We start from the raw sequence: 16,964 nt of genomic DNA on the forward strand, positions 1-16,964 counted from the left end.
TGATTGTAGTTTGGGCCAAAAAGGAAATGAGGGGTCAAGTGCGGGTTGGGCGAGATGGGATGAGAATTGAATTGAACTAGACACAGCCCCACCCCGTGGCCACTAACGGCATAACATTGCTGTGGAACATCATGGATAAAGGACTCCGAAGTCACTCCTTTAACTAAACCAAACTTCTTTATGCATAGACTGTGAAGAGCAAATAGAGACATACAGGTGGGTCTCAAATAATACTTCAAAATGTAATCTTTTATATATTCTAGATTCATTAGATACAAAGTGAAATATTTCAAGCCATTTTTTTTTCATGAGCTGTAAGCCATAATCAAGATTGAAACAAAAAAAGGCTTGACATATTTCACTTTATATCTAATGAATCTAGATATATGAAAGATTTGCCACTTCATCATTCTCTAGAAGTTTTCGGTAACACTTTACAGTATCGACATAAGAGTGACATGACTGTGTTATGAACACATGACACCGTCATGATACATGAACCCGAACCTTAACTTATGACAAAAACCAAATGTCAGCTAATAACAGAAGCGTAATGCCATAAACGTTTATGACTTGTTTATGACACGTTCATGACAGTATCATGTCACTCTTATGTCAATACAGTCAAGTAAAGTGTAACCCAGTTCATCATATGATTTTTGGGGGATTGCGTAGGCCAATTTGGATTTAGGGTGAGGGGGCATACTTTATGGAACACGCCCCCCCCCCATTTCAGGACTCCCTGGTTATCCACGGAGACAGAATAGGTGGTTCTACACAAAGAATCGTACACAACATGTTACGGATTCATACCTACATCTCCTGGAAACAGTTCCCATGCAAATGTCTGTTGAGCTGAAAGGTGGAATCATGTAGTTAGATGTTGATGGAAAACATCTGAAAGCCATCAGTCAGACTACAGGTCTGTATGGACTGGGCAGACTGACTGGTTTATTTATATGCAATAATGGCTATAGAAAGCTGCCTCATTTAAGAATACAATACCAGATCATTTCATAATACAATACAAGAATTTCTTCATCCAGTGGGAAGTGTAGTAGAAAAAAACAGGTTGGAGAGTGATATTGGTTAGAAACTAAAAAAAAAATAAATAAAAGAAAAGAGAAAACTGGGCTAGTGGAGAGGCTACATGTTGGGTCGCCGGAAGTCTTATTCGTGTTTGGTCACGCTTGTGTGAGGCAGCCGGAAAGATATGCAAGGGTCAATCTGAATCTTAATTGAACATTTTCCATTACTAAAACTCAGTGAACAAAGGTGAGGGCAGAGAAGTGCTTTTTAAAAAAAAAAAAAAAAAAAAAAAAAAAAAAAAAAAGTCCTATCAATTTGAAAGAAACAAAACAGACACAAACCAAACGAGAAGAAAATGTTTCATCAAAACAAAATGTTTAATATTTGTAATGGAAGCAACACATTTGAAAGGGAAAAAAAAAAAAAAGACACAAAAGAATGTTTTTACAGCATGACGGCATTCACACTCCAGGAACTGAGTGAATACCTCTTCCTGTGTACCAAATGAACACCATGGCAAGACATGTCTAAGTACTTTATTTCAATTACTTCAGAGAAGCAGACACCCCCGCAGTCTAAAAAGTTAAATAATTCAGGTCATGCTTACATCTGAAGGGAAAAAAAAAAAAAAAAAGATTCATGTTAACGGTTCAGAACGTCATCTCGTATTAAAACGACTTTGGAAGGTGAAAAAAAAAAACAAAGAAGGGGGGGGGATTCTTTTTACCTTTGGTCCTTTGTATACAAGTGTCCATTTTGTTCAAATCACTGGACCGCACCCCCCCCAAATCCCCCAGCATTCCCGAATCACTGGGTTCGTAAGCAACACCTGCTTCGACTACCCATGGAGTGTCCCAACTTCGCTAACGGGCTGGAAGGTCGAGGCCTACTTTAATCTAAGGCTTCCTAACATTCTCTTCTATTATCCGACTTGTGGGCGCCTGGTGAGCAGCTCTGCGCAACGCTGCCCGCGGAGCTGCCGTCTTATTCCCTTTACATACATATGGCACATTCTTCAAAATCACCAAAACTGATACGTCTGCATGAGGAATAGAAAATAAATTGGTCTCTTGCGAATCTTGGAGGGAAAAAAAAAAAAAAAAAAGATTTTGCATTTAAATCCAAGATCCAATAAGATAATATCTACACCTACTCTCTAGGACAAAGATGCACATTACAGATGTAGAAATTCTATTTATACAGTTATTTAAAAAAGAAAAACATTTCTACAATCAGGCTTTACAAACACACCTTCATCCTCCACCCTGTGTACAAAAATAGTCTACTTGTGAGACTTGCTTGTTTTGAAAGACACTTGCAAGACTTTGTCTCCTAGGCGATAACCATTGAGGCTTGCAATTGCCATGGCAGCCTCCTCATAGTTTGTCATGGTAACAAACCCGAAGCCTTTGCACTTGTTAGTGTTGAAGTCGCGGATGACCTTGACATTAGTGACCGCACCGAAGGGGCCGAACATCTGCCAGAGGATGCCCTCGTCTGCGTCCTGGCCCAGGTTGTAGATGAAGATGCACCAGCCCGACGCAGAGTTGCCGGGCACATTCATCCCAGACACGCTGCCCATGTGATCCACGCTCATGGGGGAAAACCTGGAGCAGGTCAGACACACAGACAGGACGCCTCAGGAGTCTTTTCTACAATTGCATGATTCGTTTAGTGCAGTTATCCAATCTTGGGTACATTTGCATGATTCATGTGCAATATTGTTAAGATCATGAACACGAAACAAAAGCAAACAGTGTTTATAAAATCCAGTAGCACTTTGGTATGCCTGGAAACATATTATACAAGGTCATTTTAATAAAAGAATAACTTTACAATTTAAATAAATTACCAACTAAATCAATGGGAATTAAAACGAACAAAAACAGTTCAAGATGTTGGGTAGATATTAGGGATCAGGCACCAACCTGAACCTCTGTGCCTGGTGATGCACTGGACCGTTGAAGCGTCGTGATTGGTTGTGGTAGAGCTGGGAGAGCAGCTGGGAGTTCCTGGCCTGGTTGGGATTGGCTGCGAACTTCACCGTGATGGGCTCGGCGGCACCGGGAGGCTTCGTGCCGTTCAGGTGCTTAATGGCGTCCTCGGCCTCCATGCGCTTGTCAAACCGGATGAAGGCCACGCCCCGGGACAGACCTGATCAATACGGACGAGAGAGGGGCCACATATTGACATAGACTTTCTAGACGGGTCATTAAGGTCAAACAAAGATAGGATGTATTCTATATACGTATTGAAACTTTCCTAATTAAAAAATCCTTCCAAATCCTACCAGAGTGGCCGTGCACTGAACGAAGCTTTATTTAGCAGATAAGTCCATACATACAAACATAAGACAAGATCGATAAAATACACAGAATATATACAAAACATCAGTTTACATATATGCATTTACATACATACCATATTACTTTAGCTTTGATACTATTGCACTTGTTTTTATTAATGTAAAGCACTTTGAATGAATGGTAAAAAAATCCTGGGTTGACTCACTACCTGTGGCCTGGTCCACCAGTACCCGTGAGTTGATGATGCGGCCGAAGCGCATGAACATGTCCTCAACGTCCTTTTGGGTCATGTTCTTCGGCAGGCCACTGATGTACAGGTTCGCATCCTTGATGGTCTCGGAGCTCGGACGAGCGTAGGAGACCTGTCCACAAGGACAGAAAGGTTAGAGGTCAAAATCACAAATATCTGGCACCTGCCGTGCCAAGCCAAAACAAACCAAACAAATCATATTCTAATTTCCATCATTCCCCAAAAAAACATTAGATGGTCACTTTTGGCAAAAAAAAATTGTTTTAAATTCTATAAATGTTAGAGAACAGTTTTGCTGGATTCACCATAATGTCAAAACAAGATGAGGGGGAAAAATTAAGTTGAAAATAAAACCCAAATAAACCTTAACATTTCAGGAAGTGTTTAAAAACACACAACTGTGAGCTAGGCTAAAAAAATTAAAATCAATGAAATAATAATAAAAGGACAAATCGAGAACAGTAATAATCCTGAAAGAAATAATAAAATAAAAATAAATTGTAACGAGACTAACAAAGCAGGGCTTTGGTTCGGCACAATGTCATACTCAAGCAAAGCGGTTTCTCTTGTAAATCTTACTCAAGCAAAGCGGTTTCTTGTAAATCTTTTCATACGCGATGAAAGAAAATCCGTCAGGATTGTAAACCATCAGAAAATAAATGAAAGAGAAACTTCAGTATAATTCTGTACCGAAAAAAAAACCTTGCCAGAAAAGGGCGAGCCAATTGGAAATATTTCTCATCATAAAAAAGGTCACAGAAAATTAAAAACAATGAAATAATAATTCAAAAATAGTGAAAATAATAAAATTTGAAAACGATAAAAAAATTCCACAGTAGTCCATGACCTCCATCACATCAGAAGTGTTGAATCCTTACATGTTAAAAACAAACAACATCACTGGACAGCTGTTGGCTGCCAATAGTTGTGTAGCACTACAAATGTATGAGAGTACACATGGAAACAGAAACACCTGTAGGCACGTTACCTTGATAGTTTTAGACTGTAGTCTCAGCCCATTGAGAGTACTGATTGCCCTTTCTGCATCACTAGGGTTAACAAAGTTAACAAATCCGTACCCTAAACTGTGGCCTAGAGAAAAAAAAGGAAAACAACAAAATAAAATAACAAACGTTTGTGTCCACATTCTGCAGACGTTTTGTACACAAACCAAAGAATAACATGACAGGAGTTTCCCCAAATTGAACATCTGGAATAAAACAAAATACAGGAGAAGCTGTAAAAAAAAAAAAACATTATTGACAAAGCAGATGACAGAATGTACAATCTAGTCAAACTCCATCAAGTAACGACAACTAGAAAAACATCTTTCAAACAGTTTAAAGACAATGAATACAAATGTCCATAAATGTTTTAAAACAGTGCAAGATAAACCATCAGCAAATCCACTGAAAGAAAGACCCACCACGGTAACTCAAAAGGCACCAAGATAAAAACAAAAGGCATTTTAAAGGACAGCAGAGAACATTTGTCACATGGAGTACAGAGAGGAAAGCAGAGAGGAAGTTAGAGGCGGTGATCAACAAAACTGAAGTGCCACAATCCCAGTAGTCCTCAGTCATGTCAAAGAAACAGGAAGGAAACCAATAAGGACAAAAACACAGATTCCTCGAGCAGCTGCACGTCATGCAAGACTAGAGGAGCTATTAGGAGTTTGCCTTATACAGGACTGAATAAAGTCATTATATGAAATAAAACACTTTAGCTTGTTAGGTTTCCTGACTAATGCTCAATCTCCATTAAGATAAGAAAGGGTGGTAAAAATGGGAATTTCTGAATCTAGATCAAGGCATTTGAAACTTCACCTCTAAAACAAATACAGAATACATTTCTTAAGACAGTAAACTGGAGAATAAAAAAAATAGGTGGTTTTTGAGAAACTAATCAAAAATAAAATAACCAAATTCCAAAAATGTCAAGACTTAAAAGTAAATGAAATGTTGATACAGGCAGCAGGCAAAGACTGTTTTTAACTCACCGTGCTATATCAAAGAGCTCAACACAAGAACGTGGAGCACCAAAGAAGCATTGATAAAACGAGAGAACACTGAACAGGTGGTACAAGTGTGAACACTTCAGAAAGTGCAGGGGATTATGGGAACTACAAACCATGATCAAATAATAGATCAATAAATCATTGGCCAAGTGAAAATGCATATTTATATATCTTAACAAAATGCACCGTCTTCACAAACCAGGTGGGAAAGAAAAACGAGTGAGCGCATTAAAGACAAGAAAAAAGGGGAGAGGTGTGGGGGTGCGGTGGGGTGGGGTGGTGGGAAAGATCAAACCGGACCTCGCCCCCCCCCCCCCCCTCCCCCCAAAAAAAAGGGACTTAACTGAGTAGAAGGTAAAATAAAAGGCTTTGGACTCACTCTGGTTTCTCTGATAAGGATTACCTGCCGCTTTATCCCTAATGAGTTTGGCAGACTCCACCTCCCCGATGCTGCTGAACAGGGAGCGGAGCTCGTCCTGCGTCATGTTCTGCGGCAGGTAGTTAACGATCAGGTTGGTTTTGGCGTCCTTGGGCTCGTCTCCCATATGGTCCTCGTACCCATTATCATACGCCTCCTGTGGGCAGAAAAATCACTCGATAAACCAACCACCCAGAACATGAGCAGAAACTGAACCGCATGTTCTCCAGTCTGCCCTATTGTGCTAAAAACCCTGATCAACGCAGGGAAGACGGTACATTACTCTACAGACATAGAGTGGCGTTTTCGATGGACTCACAGATTTCATGTGTGACTGTGAATCTCTGTCGTTGCCCTGACAGCTTTGCACTTCACACACCTGTAAAGAGAGAGACAAGAAGATATTAACAAAAAGATCATCAAAGAGGTACTGGTAGAGCCACTGGTTGTTCAATGACCGCAAACACCCTGAAATCAAACACAAGCTCCTGACTTGAATAAACTGCAAGCCAACTTAGATTTACTTACTTTTAGGTATCGAATGTGGCCCCTTCTGACTGCCATGTAGACACTTTACTGATTCCAAGTCTGCCAAAAACATGCACAGCGCCATCAGACAACCATAAGACGTTACATTTTCACTACGATTAAGAGTCAAGGTATAGTTACAAGCTATTCGGACAAAACTACGCTTAAACAGCTTTGCTAGTAAGAATAACCTAGTAACGTTATAACGTGAACAGCCAACAGTGGTCCGCGAACGTTAACCCTCTTATGTACAATCCACCATATAGTTAACAGATATGCAATGTAGTTAACTAATTTGTTGCAGCTAACAATGTTGAACTTTGGGCAAGCCTACCTGCGAAATGCATTTAAAATGCCAAAGGGCATAATACGCGTCGAAACTTGATCCTCAGCTACAAGAACAATCCCCATGACTAAACGATACCGCTCAAATGGCTGGAAGTTAGCTTCACGTTGCGTACCAGCCAACCAACGTTACCTGGCCACTCAAAATGGTGCTAATCATTTTCTGAATCATTTTCGAGTTTCTGAAGATATATTAAAATAAAACCATACCAAACATCCAATTGCTGACCATCGAATCAAACCAAAAATGTTAACGTTACAGTGGTCTCTATCGTCCAAAGGCAAATGAGGCCTAGTGGTAACTTAGCTGGGTAGCTTACCATTAGCTGACAAAACACGCTAACGTTACCCGGTGGGCTAATATGCTAGACCGACATCGAAACCTTTATGCAACATTTTATAAGATGGGTATGGTTATGGATACGCTTTTGTCCAAAAGATGAAAATGTATTATTTTAAGCAATGAACGACCCACATTGAAACCCTGAAACTCGATGGCGGCTGCAACCTTTACTAACTAGGTTAGCTTATGAAGCGCCGTGAGCAAACAACGAATTTTGGGTTGTCGTCCTGCATAGACAACGTTACTATGCTACTTAGCAGGTACGTTAGTTGTAGGCTAACATTAGCGTCCCAATGCAACACGACGACAACTAATTGCACATTCAGGGTAGATTCAGGAGTTTCTGTAAATTGCATGTTGTTGTGTTATCGTGTCGTCGATGTAAAGCAGGATAATTAACTCAATAAGAGACAACCATTTTATGCGTGGCCTAGTATTAATGTTAACTTAGGCGCCTTTGCGGCCTTTCTTTCGCCACATGGATCCGGCTTATATGCGTATCACGCATGCTTTAATGTTCGCAAAGCTAACGTACAACTGCGTCGTCCTTAACACAACAAATCAATTTGATATTTTCCATAAAACCAAATACTTACATAACGAAGCGTATATGTTCCTCCGTCACCTGAAGGTGATAAGTTACAGCAATTTGATCTTGATGGTCGTGTGGTCCGGGTCCTGCAAATGGGTTCCCCTTGGAAGCTAGCTACCTTTTAACACCAACCAGATGGCGCAGCGACACAGGCCGGTTTAAGCTCCGCCTCCGGCCCATCTCAAAAGCGCGCAGCTCCAGAGGAAGAAGATGGGCGGTAGGCTATGTAGGCCTAGCTAAATTCACTAATTAATTAAAATACACTTTGTACAACGTATTTTCAAATTGCATTATACATTTCCAATAGCATAATATAATGTCTTACTGAACTGAAAATTGCATTGCCATTTGTATTTTGCTACATATGCTGCATAGTTTTCAAAAAACATAAAAACAAACGCTAACTGCATAGGCTATTAATTAAGTGGAAGGGGAACAGAGGAGTCTTTAAACATGTCTAAACAGTCCCAAAACTAGTAGAACATAAGGAAACTCCTGACTGTAACCTCTTACCGTTAATAGATGGTGGACACAGCAGACGCATCAGCGGACTGCTTTGGGCAAGATAAGTGTCCGACTGACCAGGGTTTTCTGCAGTCTGGGGCTGGGCAGTATTTGCAATGATTTAAATAATCCCGTCCCAACTCACTATTAATTAGCCTACATTTTGTGCAATCCAAAGATAACATAATAATAACTGCTAAATGAATAACTGTGAATGTAAATAATAACCTGACATAGGCAGGGATGGATTACTGCACGGGCCTACCGGGCCCAGGCCCAGGGGCCCAAGGGGTCAGGGGGCCCTGAAGCCCAAACCCAAACTGAAGCCCAAACCCTAACCCTTTGCATGGAATCATTGCCTCAATATCAACAAATCAGGATGTAGGCTATGAATCTGATTGAATTTAGTATTGGCCATCCCCAAAATGCACCAGAATACAGCAAATCACATCAAACAAATTAAAAATTTTCTGGGGGAGGACCCCCCCCCCCCCCACATACGACAATAAGTGGGGGGCCCTTAATACATCTGGGCCCAGGTGCCCGAAAGTTCAAAATTCGCCCATGGACATAGGAATAGGCAGAAATATGTTTTTTGTAATTTGTGATTGCTCACATCAATTAAAGCTCATAGCCTATCAGGTGTTCCTCTTAGCAACCACAGCCCTTAGGCCTATCTATCTTAGCACAACATAGCTAGTCAGGCTATCTATCTTAGCACAACATAGCTAAACAGGCCAGTCAGATGTAGGCCGATTTCATGGTATGAATTTCATTTTTCTCTGAACGGTTTGGATTCCCTGTTCCAGAGATGACAAAAGCTCAGATGGGTTTGGGGGCGGGACCACTGTGTTGGCCAGGAATGATTACTTAGAATCACTTAATGGCCCACTTAACACTAAAATGAACATATCTGACACCAGACAATGGCTTCACAATTTGAGTGATTGGGCTCAATGTCAGGCTCCCATCAAGTTGACGCCATTCACAGCAATCATAACAGAGAGGGTTAAATAATCAAGGATCTTTGATCATAATCCTGCATGAATTAGGCTGTTTACACGACACCGCGGGTGGTTTCACAAAAACCGGCGTCGTGTGCACGGCCCCTTAACCTGCCAGTCCTTTCCCCATGAACTGTACCCTACACATGAAATTAAGCAAGTATTCACTCTTTTGCAACACCAGAATATCAGATGTATAACAGCATTTTAATTTAAGTTTATTCATAAAAACACTATATAGCTTTAAATCAAACACAAATATCACCTATAATTATTGTTTATTAAACCTAAATACAATATACTACGCAATGTTTGGTATTTGTAAAATATGTTATGCTATGCACAATTATGAGTAATGAGTAATTACAAGTCAACAGTATATACAATGGCTTCTTGATATCATTCATCATAACATTGTTTTGTCTTTTGTTGGCAATGACTAAGATAGAAGAGGGATTGATACTTGAAATCAAGCTATTAAAACTCATTTTCTCTGATTAAAAGGAAACATAAAAAGGAGAACATAAAGGGCAAAAGGAAAAGAAGCAAACAAAACCAAAAGCTTAATCCGATCGGATGACTGAGGTTCCCAGGAACTAGCCCTTCAGAGGTGGTCATTACCAAGATGGCCTCGATTGGTGGGGGGGGGGGGGGTTTGTGTCTGACACCTCTAAGGTTTTGGCCCTTTACATTTGAAGCGCTTTGATTGGGTGGGCATGTGCTGAACGTGAGGGGAAGCCCCTGTCTGCAGAGGAGGTAGAGAGTGTGGTGGCCACGGAAGCAGCGCTGGGCAGCATGGCATCATGGGTAGCCAGCTGTACCCAACCATGGGACGGGAAGAGAGGGAGCAACACAGATTACAGCAAAATGTGCTATGACCATATATTCAAATGAAAGGAGGACACATTATTATTTTTTTAAAAGTAGAACAATAAGGATATATATTTTAAATATAACTATATTTACAAATAGTAGGTGCTATTACCAATTATTCCAAAAACAATTACGTAGTCATATAATATTATGGTCACTAACACAACATCCCAATAATCTGAGCACTCTAGAGCATAAAAGGAAGCGTGCTGCTTGCTGTGATTTGCATATGCTAACAATTATATAAATGTACAGATGAAGACGGAGACACAATCAACCTGATTCTCAGATGTCCCTCTCGAGGGACACACACTGAGAGACGATGGGAGGTAAAAGCATTTCATGGCAGTCAAGTCATAAGCGGGCAGTTGGAAGCCTGTCAGCGCAGTCTATTACACAACCTTTGAGAACAAATGTGCACGGCGAGAAAAGGTTGACCGTATGTGCAGAGTTGGTCTCTAGTCCTTCCTCTCCTCGTCCAAGACAGTCTGAGATTCCCTTTGTCTGTGTTTTACCTGTGTGTGTGTGTGTGTGTGTGTCTGTGTGTGTGTGTGTGTGTGTGTGTGTGGGGGGGGGGGGGGTTCCAGTATGTCAGTGCCTTGACTGTGATCACACCTTAATGCCCCCCCCCTTTTAATCCTGGGGACCCCTCTCTTACTGACACTGGGCAGTCTTGCTGCCCGCGTCCACTCCCGTGGTAAAGCCGTTGCTGAGGCCCTTGGGGCTGGGGGGCGAGGGTAGCACCAGCGCTGGCTCACGTTTCTCCCCGGTGCCCGCCGCTGAGGTGGCCGCCGTTGAGGTGCCCACCGCCGAGCAGCTCTTCATGGGCAGCCGCAGCGGGAACGCGCCAGTCTTTGGGACGACCGAGGTCTGCTTCAGCGGGGGCCTGGTGAGGGGGGGTGCGGTCAGGGCACCCATGGGCGCCGCTGGCGGGGGAGGGGGTGTGCCGCTGCTGGGCTTGGGGCTGTGGATGGGCAGGAGGGGCGCGCTGGGGGCGCATGCGGGCACCGGCGTGGGCACGGACGCCTCCGGCTTATCCGCTGCTGTGCGAGGGCTCGGCGTCGTCTGCTCAGCGGCCTCCAGGTCAGTCTGGGACTCGAGGACGGGCTCTGTTTGCATGCTGCTCTGCCGGGACGTTTTGTCGGAGCCGGGCATCTCGCAGCTGTCCGTCCTCCTCCGCGAGCCCTCGTGCATCCGACTGGTCGCCACCACCGCCTTCATGGCAGCCTGCGGACAAGATGGAGGACAACCAAAGAGGACGAGATACGATGACAAATACTTTACTCCTCCAGAGGAAAATGCGGTCTCGACTCTTGCAACAGCACTGTCCAGTGCAAACACACACACACACACAGACACTCTTTTACACACACACACACACACACAGACACTCTCTTACATACACACACACGCACACACTCGCATAGCTTATCAGCTATATATGCTTCGGCTATATATATATATTCAGCTTCTCAGCTATATATGCTTCGGCTATATATATATTCAGCTTATCAGCTATATATGCTTCGGCTATATATATACTCAGCTTATCGGCTATTTATGCTTCAGCTATATATATATTCAGCTAATCAGCTATATATGCTTTGGCTATATATATACTCAGCTTATCAGCTATATATGCTTCGGCTATATATATATATTCAGCTTTCGGCTATATATTCAGCTTATCGGCTATATATGCTTCGGCTATATACTCAGCTTATTGGCTATATATATATTAAGCTTATCAGCTATATATGCTTCGGCTATATATATATTCAGCTTATTGGCTATATATGCTTCGGCTATATATATATTCAGCTTATCAGCTATATATGCTTCGGCTATATATATATATTCAGCTTATAAGTTTAGCGTTTGCAGCCATCTTGAATTTAGTCACGATAAGTCGAGCGACGAGTAACAATGAACAGGTCTGATAAGGGATCAGATTCCAAAAATAATTCCGTGGAAATGCATGGATTCCAGTTGCTGTTACTGGAAGAAACTGGAATCCATGCATTTCCACTGAATTATTTTTGGAATCTGATTAAATTCTTTGGAATCTGACTAAATTCAAGATGGCTGCAAACGCTAAACTTTGTGAAGATACTGTCTGTATAAATCGTCTTGTAAGTAAACTACCAGTGCTTTTTCAAAGTTCTCAATGTCTCGTTTTAAATGTCAGGGCCCTCGGAAGTCTACCAATGAAGTGTGGAGATACATTGAGCCTTGTAAATGGTGTAAAACAGTGATTTATTTGCATGGCTAGCCCGATGCCGAAGCACCACCATTGAAAAAGCTGTTGGTAGCATTGGCTAACTAGCGCCAGATTTTGGAGTGCAGGGGACAAGCCGAGATGGGCTACGAGACATACCGTGCTTTCTATTTGTATCGTAAATCCGCCGCCCGAGTTGGAAAGTGTAAATTACCCAGCTTTCTTGCGGCATTTTGGGCAGGCACGCCCCCTTTACCTCGGAGTACTTGAGGGTACCCCGAGGTGGACGTACGACCTTACAACAAACATGGCTGCGCCCATAGTTGAGATGAGATGACGCGTATGTTTTTTGCATATGTACTGTGTTGGTCATGTTAATGTTGATGTAATGCTCTTACACACTAGATTACATTGCTGCTTCAATCCGGTCACCAATTCATGCATTGCACGGTTTTGCTGTGCCTGCAATACAATGTAACAATTTGTTTTCCAGCCGTTTAGCTAGAGGCTACATGTAGCACAAAACAATAACAATGACTAGCCTCCTGCTAATGCCCCCCGTGGCTTGAGAGAAGCGCGTTCCTATAGCCACTCATTGGTACATGTTGTACGAGTGGGTGTACAATGATTTACAAGACAAATAAAAAGAAGCAATACGTTCACACTCGGTATCAACACACTTTAGGTCAATATCACACCGGAATTCTCCTTTAACACAGACTTTTCTTTATTTGAATTTCTTATTTATTTATTTTATTACTTGTTCATTTTTATTTGTTGTCTGTCTTGTATGTCTACCGTTAGGTGTCTCGGGTACGCTGGTGATCAGGCATCTTTTGTCTTGTGCGTAAATTGTTATTTTGTAAATATGTTTCTTTGTCTTGTTGTCACGGGAACACTGGCGACTACGCCGCTCCATCCGGCATCTTTTGTCTTTTTGTTATGTGTCTTGTTTGTGGAGCGCTTTGGGTTGCACTCTGTGCATGTTAAATGCGCTATAAAAATAAAACTGACTTGACTTGACTTCACATGCTGTAGTAAAAGGTGCAGTCCTTGATTTCATCTCACTTCACTACAGCTAGGGGGCGCTACATCTCCATCCAGGGTTAGCACTCCAATAAACTCCTCTGTCTGCCCAGGACAGGCTCTTTCAATGGGAAAATGCCTTTGATTGAGCCATTATTTCAGCCAATCAACACAGTGCTTCTGAAACATGAGGTGTGCTTTGATTGGCTGTTGAAGTCTGAGGACTGACTGTACCAGTCTAACGTGCAGTAAGCATCAAACTCCTGGAGTTAAACTTCTTAACTTATAATACCACAGTCTGGCTTTAAACCTGCGGTGCGGTATAAACTCCTGTATGATCACTACTTAGCTACAGCTATAGTTAGCTATAGCCTCCCTTGACCTTGAACTGTACGTTCACTAGTTAGTCAGTCTCCCCTGACCTTGAGCTTGCGGCGAGCGTTGAACTCCTGTAGCTTCCTCTGGGTGGTGTCCATGTGGGAGAAGCGGGCAGCTTTGCCCAGAACCCAGGGGTGCTGCAGCGCCTGGTCCACCGTCAGACGCTTATGAGGGTCCTGGACAATCAGCTTACTCACCTACAATCAGCCCCATAGGAACACGTCAACACTGAAGTTACTCCATACATTACAATACATTACATTACATTACATTACATCCATTGCTCCATACATTACATTACATACATTACATTACATTACATTACATACATTACATTACTCCATACATTACATTACATACATTACATTACTCCATACATTACATTACATACATTACATTACATACATTACATTACATTACTCCATACATTACATTACATTACATACATTATTCCATACATTACATTACATATATTACATTACATTTACATACGTTTACAGACTGCTAAAAAACAATTCACTGAAGAAGAAGAACAGGCCAGTAAACCCTTCTTCTTTGATCGGTGAGCTTTTTTTGGCAGTTTGCAAACGGAGTGCATTACCACCACCATCTGCTGGACTGAGGTGTAATGGCAAGTGTACCCCTCAGCCTCGTTATGGCAGCCGGGTGAATAAGGCGAATACATTACATTACATACATTACTCTACCAGTAAGCTATGTGTGTATGTGTGTATGTGCACTATGTGTGTGTGTGTGTGTGTAGGCTATATTATGTGTGTGTGAGACGCTGTGGTCTCTATGTGTGTGTGTGTATGCTATATTATGTGTGTGTGTGATGCTGTGTTCTCTATGTGTGTGTGTGTGTAGGCTATATTATGTGTGTGTGTGTGTAGGCTATATTATGTGTGTGTGTGTGTAGGCTATATTATGTGTGTGTGTGTGTGTAGGCTATATTATGTGTGTGTGTGTGTAGGCTATATTATGTGTGTGTGAGACGCTATGGCCCCGGGAGAGAGCTCACCAGGTCCTTAGCGTTGAGGGACACCTCATCCCACCAGGGGGAGACAAACTCATAGTCACAGTTGAGGATGCGGCTGTACATGTACTGATCCCCCCGCGGGTCGAAGAATGGTTCAAACCCACACAGTCTGACGGAGAGGAGAGGGACACAGACACAGACAGAGACAGGGGAGACCATTGCAGCAGGCGCCACTGTTTGGCTTGGCAGTGGAACAACACATATTAAATGACCTATAAAGACCATTAAACTATTACTGTTTATTATAAACTTAACGACTATAGCTACATTGTTACTACTATATATATATATATACACTATATATACTATTACACTATATATCAATATTCATTATTGCAGGGATCTCAGCAGGGATATTCTATTCTATTGTAATACACAATATTCACTAGTTTCATCTCCTCACTGTTGATGTGAAACGTGTTGTAATAATGTGCAAGTGACTCACAGGATGTAGAATAATGTGCAAGAGACTCACAGGATGTAGAATAATGTGCAAGAGACTCACAGGATGTAGAATAATGTGCAAGCGACTCACAGGATGTAGAATAATGTGCAAGAGACTCACAGGATGTAGAGAATGACTCCTACAGACCACATGTCCACTTCCGGTCCATACGCATTGCCACGGAGGATCTCTGGAGCTGACACACACACACACACACACACACACGCGCGGTCAGAGTCAGGCTTTTACACAAAAAGTCCCTAACAGATCCTGTCCAGTTCTGCCGGATCTGCGCCAGGTCAGAGCCGAGTCCATTGCCAAGGCAACCTCCATTTGGACTGTGAGCGGAGGGTCTGACTCTCATCGTGCTTATAACATTGTGCTCATAACATCGTGCTCATTCGCACCAAAGTTGGTGACATCTGGCACCAAGGGTGCCAGATGTCACCAACACTTGTGCTGTGAAGATGACGGCGCGAGAACAGGCCTGTGATGTGGTGAGTAGGCGCCCAAAGCTGTGCTCTCAGCTGTCAACTACCATCAGCTAGTTTGTTTTGCAGGCACATTTTACTCACATTTATTTTTATTTATCTATCTTTTCTTTTGGTTTTGTAAAATGCTGTGTTCATTTTCTACTTTGAGGTATCATATTTCGCTGCATATAATTCCTCATTTGTATATCGCTTCGGATAAAACTGTCAGCTCAATATAAATTCATATTATTCTACACCAGCCTTTTTGTCTTCTTCATACACCCTGATCAAATTACAAATAATCCAAACAGCAGAGATATAATAATACACCTGATGAAGGATATAGCTATGCCTGATCATATTTCCTCTTCCCGTCACAAAAACCTGCAAACAGGGTTAAGTAAGCAAGCTAGCCTGCAAACGGTTAAGTAAGCAAGCTAGCCTGCAAACAGGGTTAAGTAAGCAAGCTAGCCTCTCATAAAGGATTCAAGCAACCACGGAAATGAGCTCACTTGAATATGTATGATGATGGATCTGGCAAGCATCACAACAAAACTGAGGACCTGTTTTAAGTATAAGTATAAGTATATATACTTTTTTGATACCATGAGGGAAATTTGGTCTCTGCATTTAACCCAATCGGTGAATTAGTGAAACACAAACAGCACACACAGTGAGGTGAAGCACACACTAATCCCGGCGCAGTGAGCTGCCTGCTTCAACGGCGGCGCTCGGGGAGCAGTGAGGGGTTAGGTGCCTTGCTCAAGGGCACTTCAGCCGCGGCCCACTGGTCGGGGTTCAAACCGGCAACCCTCCGGTTACAAGTCCAGAGTGCTAACCAGTGGGCCACAGCTGCCCCATACAGCATTTTCATTTACTTACAAGGTCTCACACACTCACCACACACACACACCACACACACACAAACACACTCACCACAGTAGCCAGGGGTCCCACACACTGTTTTCATGGTCACCTGCTCATCAATTATCTTGGAGAGGCCAAAGTCCGCTGAGAACATCAAAGACACAGGTGGGTGAGTCATGCACAGAGGCACTGGACTTCCTCTAGACTGGCCACTACAATGCACCAAGACGTGTTGCATAAGTAAGTAGTATAAGTATATATACTCTTTTTATCCCGTGAGGAAATTTGGTCTCCGCATTTAGTGAAACA

At 42.3% G+C, this 16,964-nt stretch overlaps 2 protein-coding genes across 7 annotated transcripts in view; both read right to left on the minus strand.

Annotated features, from left to right (window-relative positions):
* Positions 1 to 1,550: 1,550 nt before the first annotated feature.
* On the minus strand, positions 1,551 to 7,989 carry elavl1b (ELAV like RNA binding protein 1b). 4 transcript variants are annotated; one of them, XM_042056376.1, is made up of 8 exons: positions 7,833 to 7,989; positions 6,549 to 6,608; positions 6,340 to 6,399; positions 6,006 to 6,177; positions 4,574 to 4,677; positions 3,544 to 3,697; positions 2,958 to 3,183; positions 1,551 to 2,636 (listed from the first exon to the last, which is right to left on the minus strand). In XM_042056376.1, exons 2-8 carry the CDS (start codon positions 6,582 to 6,584, stop codon positions 2,312 to 2,314), a joined length of 1,077 nt encoding a protein of 358 aa, XP_041912310.1. In that variant the 5' UTR covers positions 6,585 to 6,608; positions 7,833 to 7,989; the 3' UTR covers positions 1,551 to 2,311. The 4 variants fall into 4 exon arrangements, with proteins under 4 accessions (XP_041912310.1, XP_041912309.1, XP_041912307.1 ...); XM_042056375.1 differs by having other exon boundaries at positions 3,541 to 3,697; XM_042056373.1 differs by having other exon boundaries at positions 5,982 to 6,177.
* Positions 7,990 to 9,606: 1,617 nt separating this feature from the next.
* Positions 9,607 to 16,964, minus strand: part of si:ch73-60h1.1 (calcium/calmodulin-dependent protein kinase type IV) — a 33,627-nt gene continuing 26,269 nt past the window's right edge. For all 3 annotated transcript variants that reach the window (XM_042056369.1, XM_042056371.1, XM_042056370.1), the window contains 5 exons: positions 16,725 to 16,799; positions 15,436 to 15,511; positions 14,853 to 14,979; positions 13,876 to 14,028; positions 9,607 to 11,436 (listed from right to left, as the gene is read on the minus strand). In XM_042056369.1, the coding sequence (XP_041912303.1) occupies positions 10,864 to 11,436; positions 13,876 to 14,028; positions 14,853 to 14,979; positions 15,436 to 15,511; positions 16,725 to 16,799 (1,004 nt within the window). In that variant the 3' untranslated portion in view covers positions 9,607 to 10,863. The remainder of the gene's footprint in view (positions 11,437 to 13,875; positions 14,029 to 14,852; positions 14,980 to 15,435; positions 15,512 to 16,724; positions 16,800 to 16,964) is intronic.

Source organism: Alosa sapidissima, chromosome 12, assembly GCF_018492685.1.
Source record: "Alosa sapidissima isolate fAloSap1 chromosome 12, fAloSap1.pri, whole genome shotgun sequence".
Classification (NCBI taxonomy): domain Eukaryota; kingdom Metazoa; phylum Chordata; class Actinopteri; order Clupeiformes; family Clupeidae; genus Alosa; species Alosa sapidissima.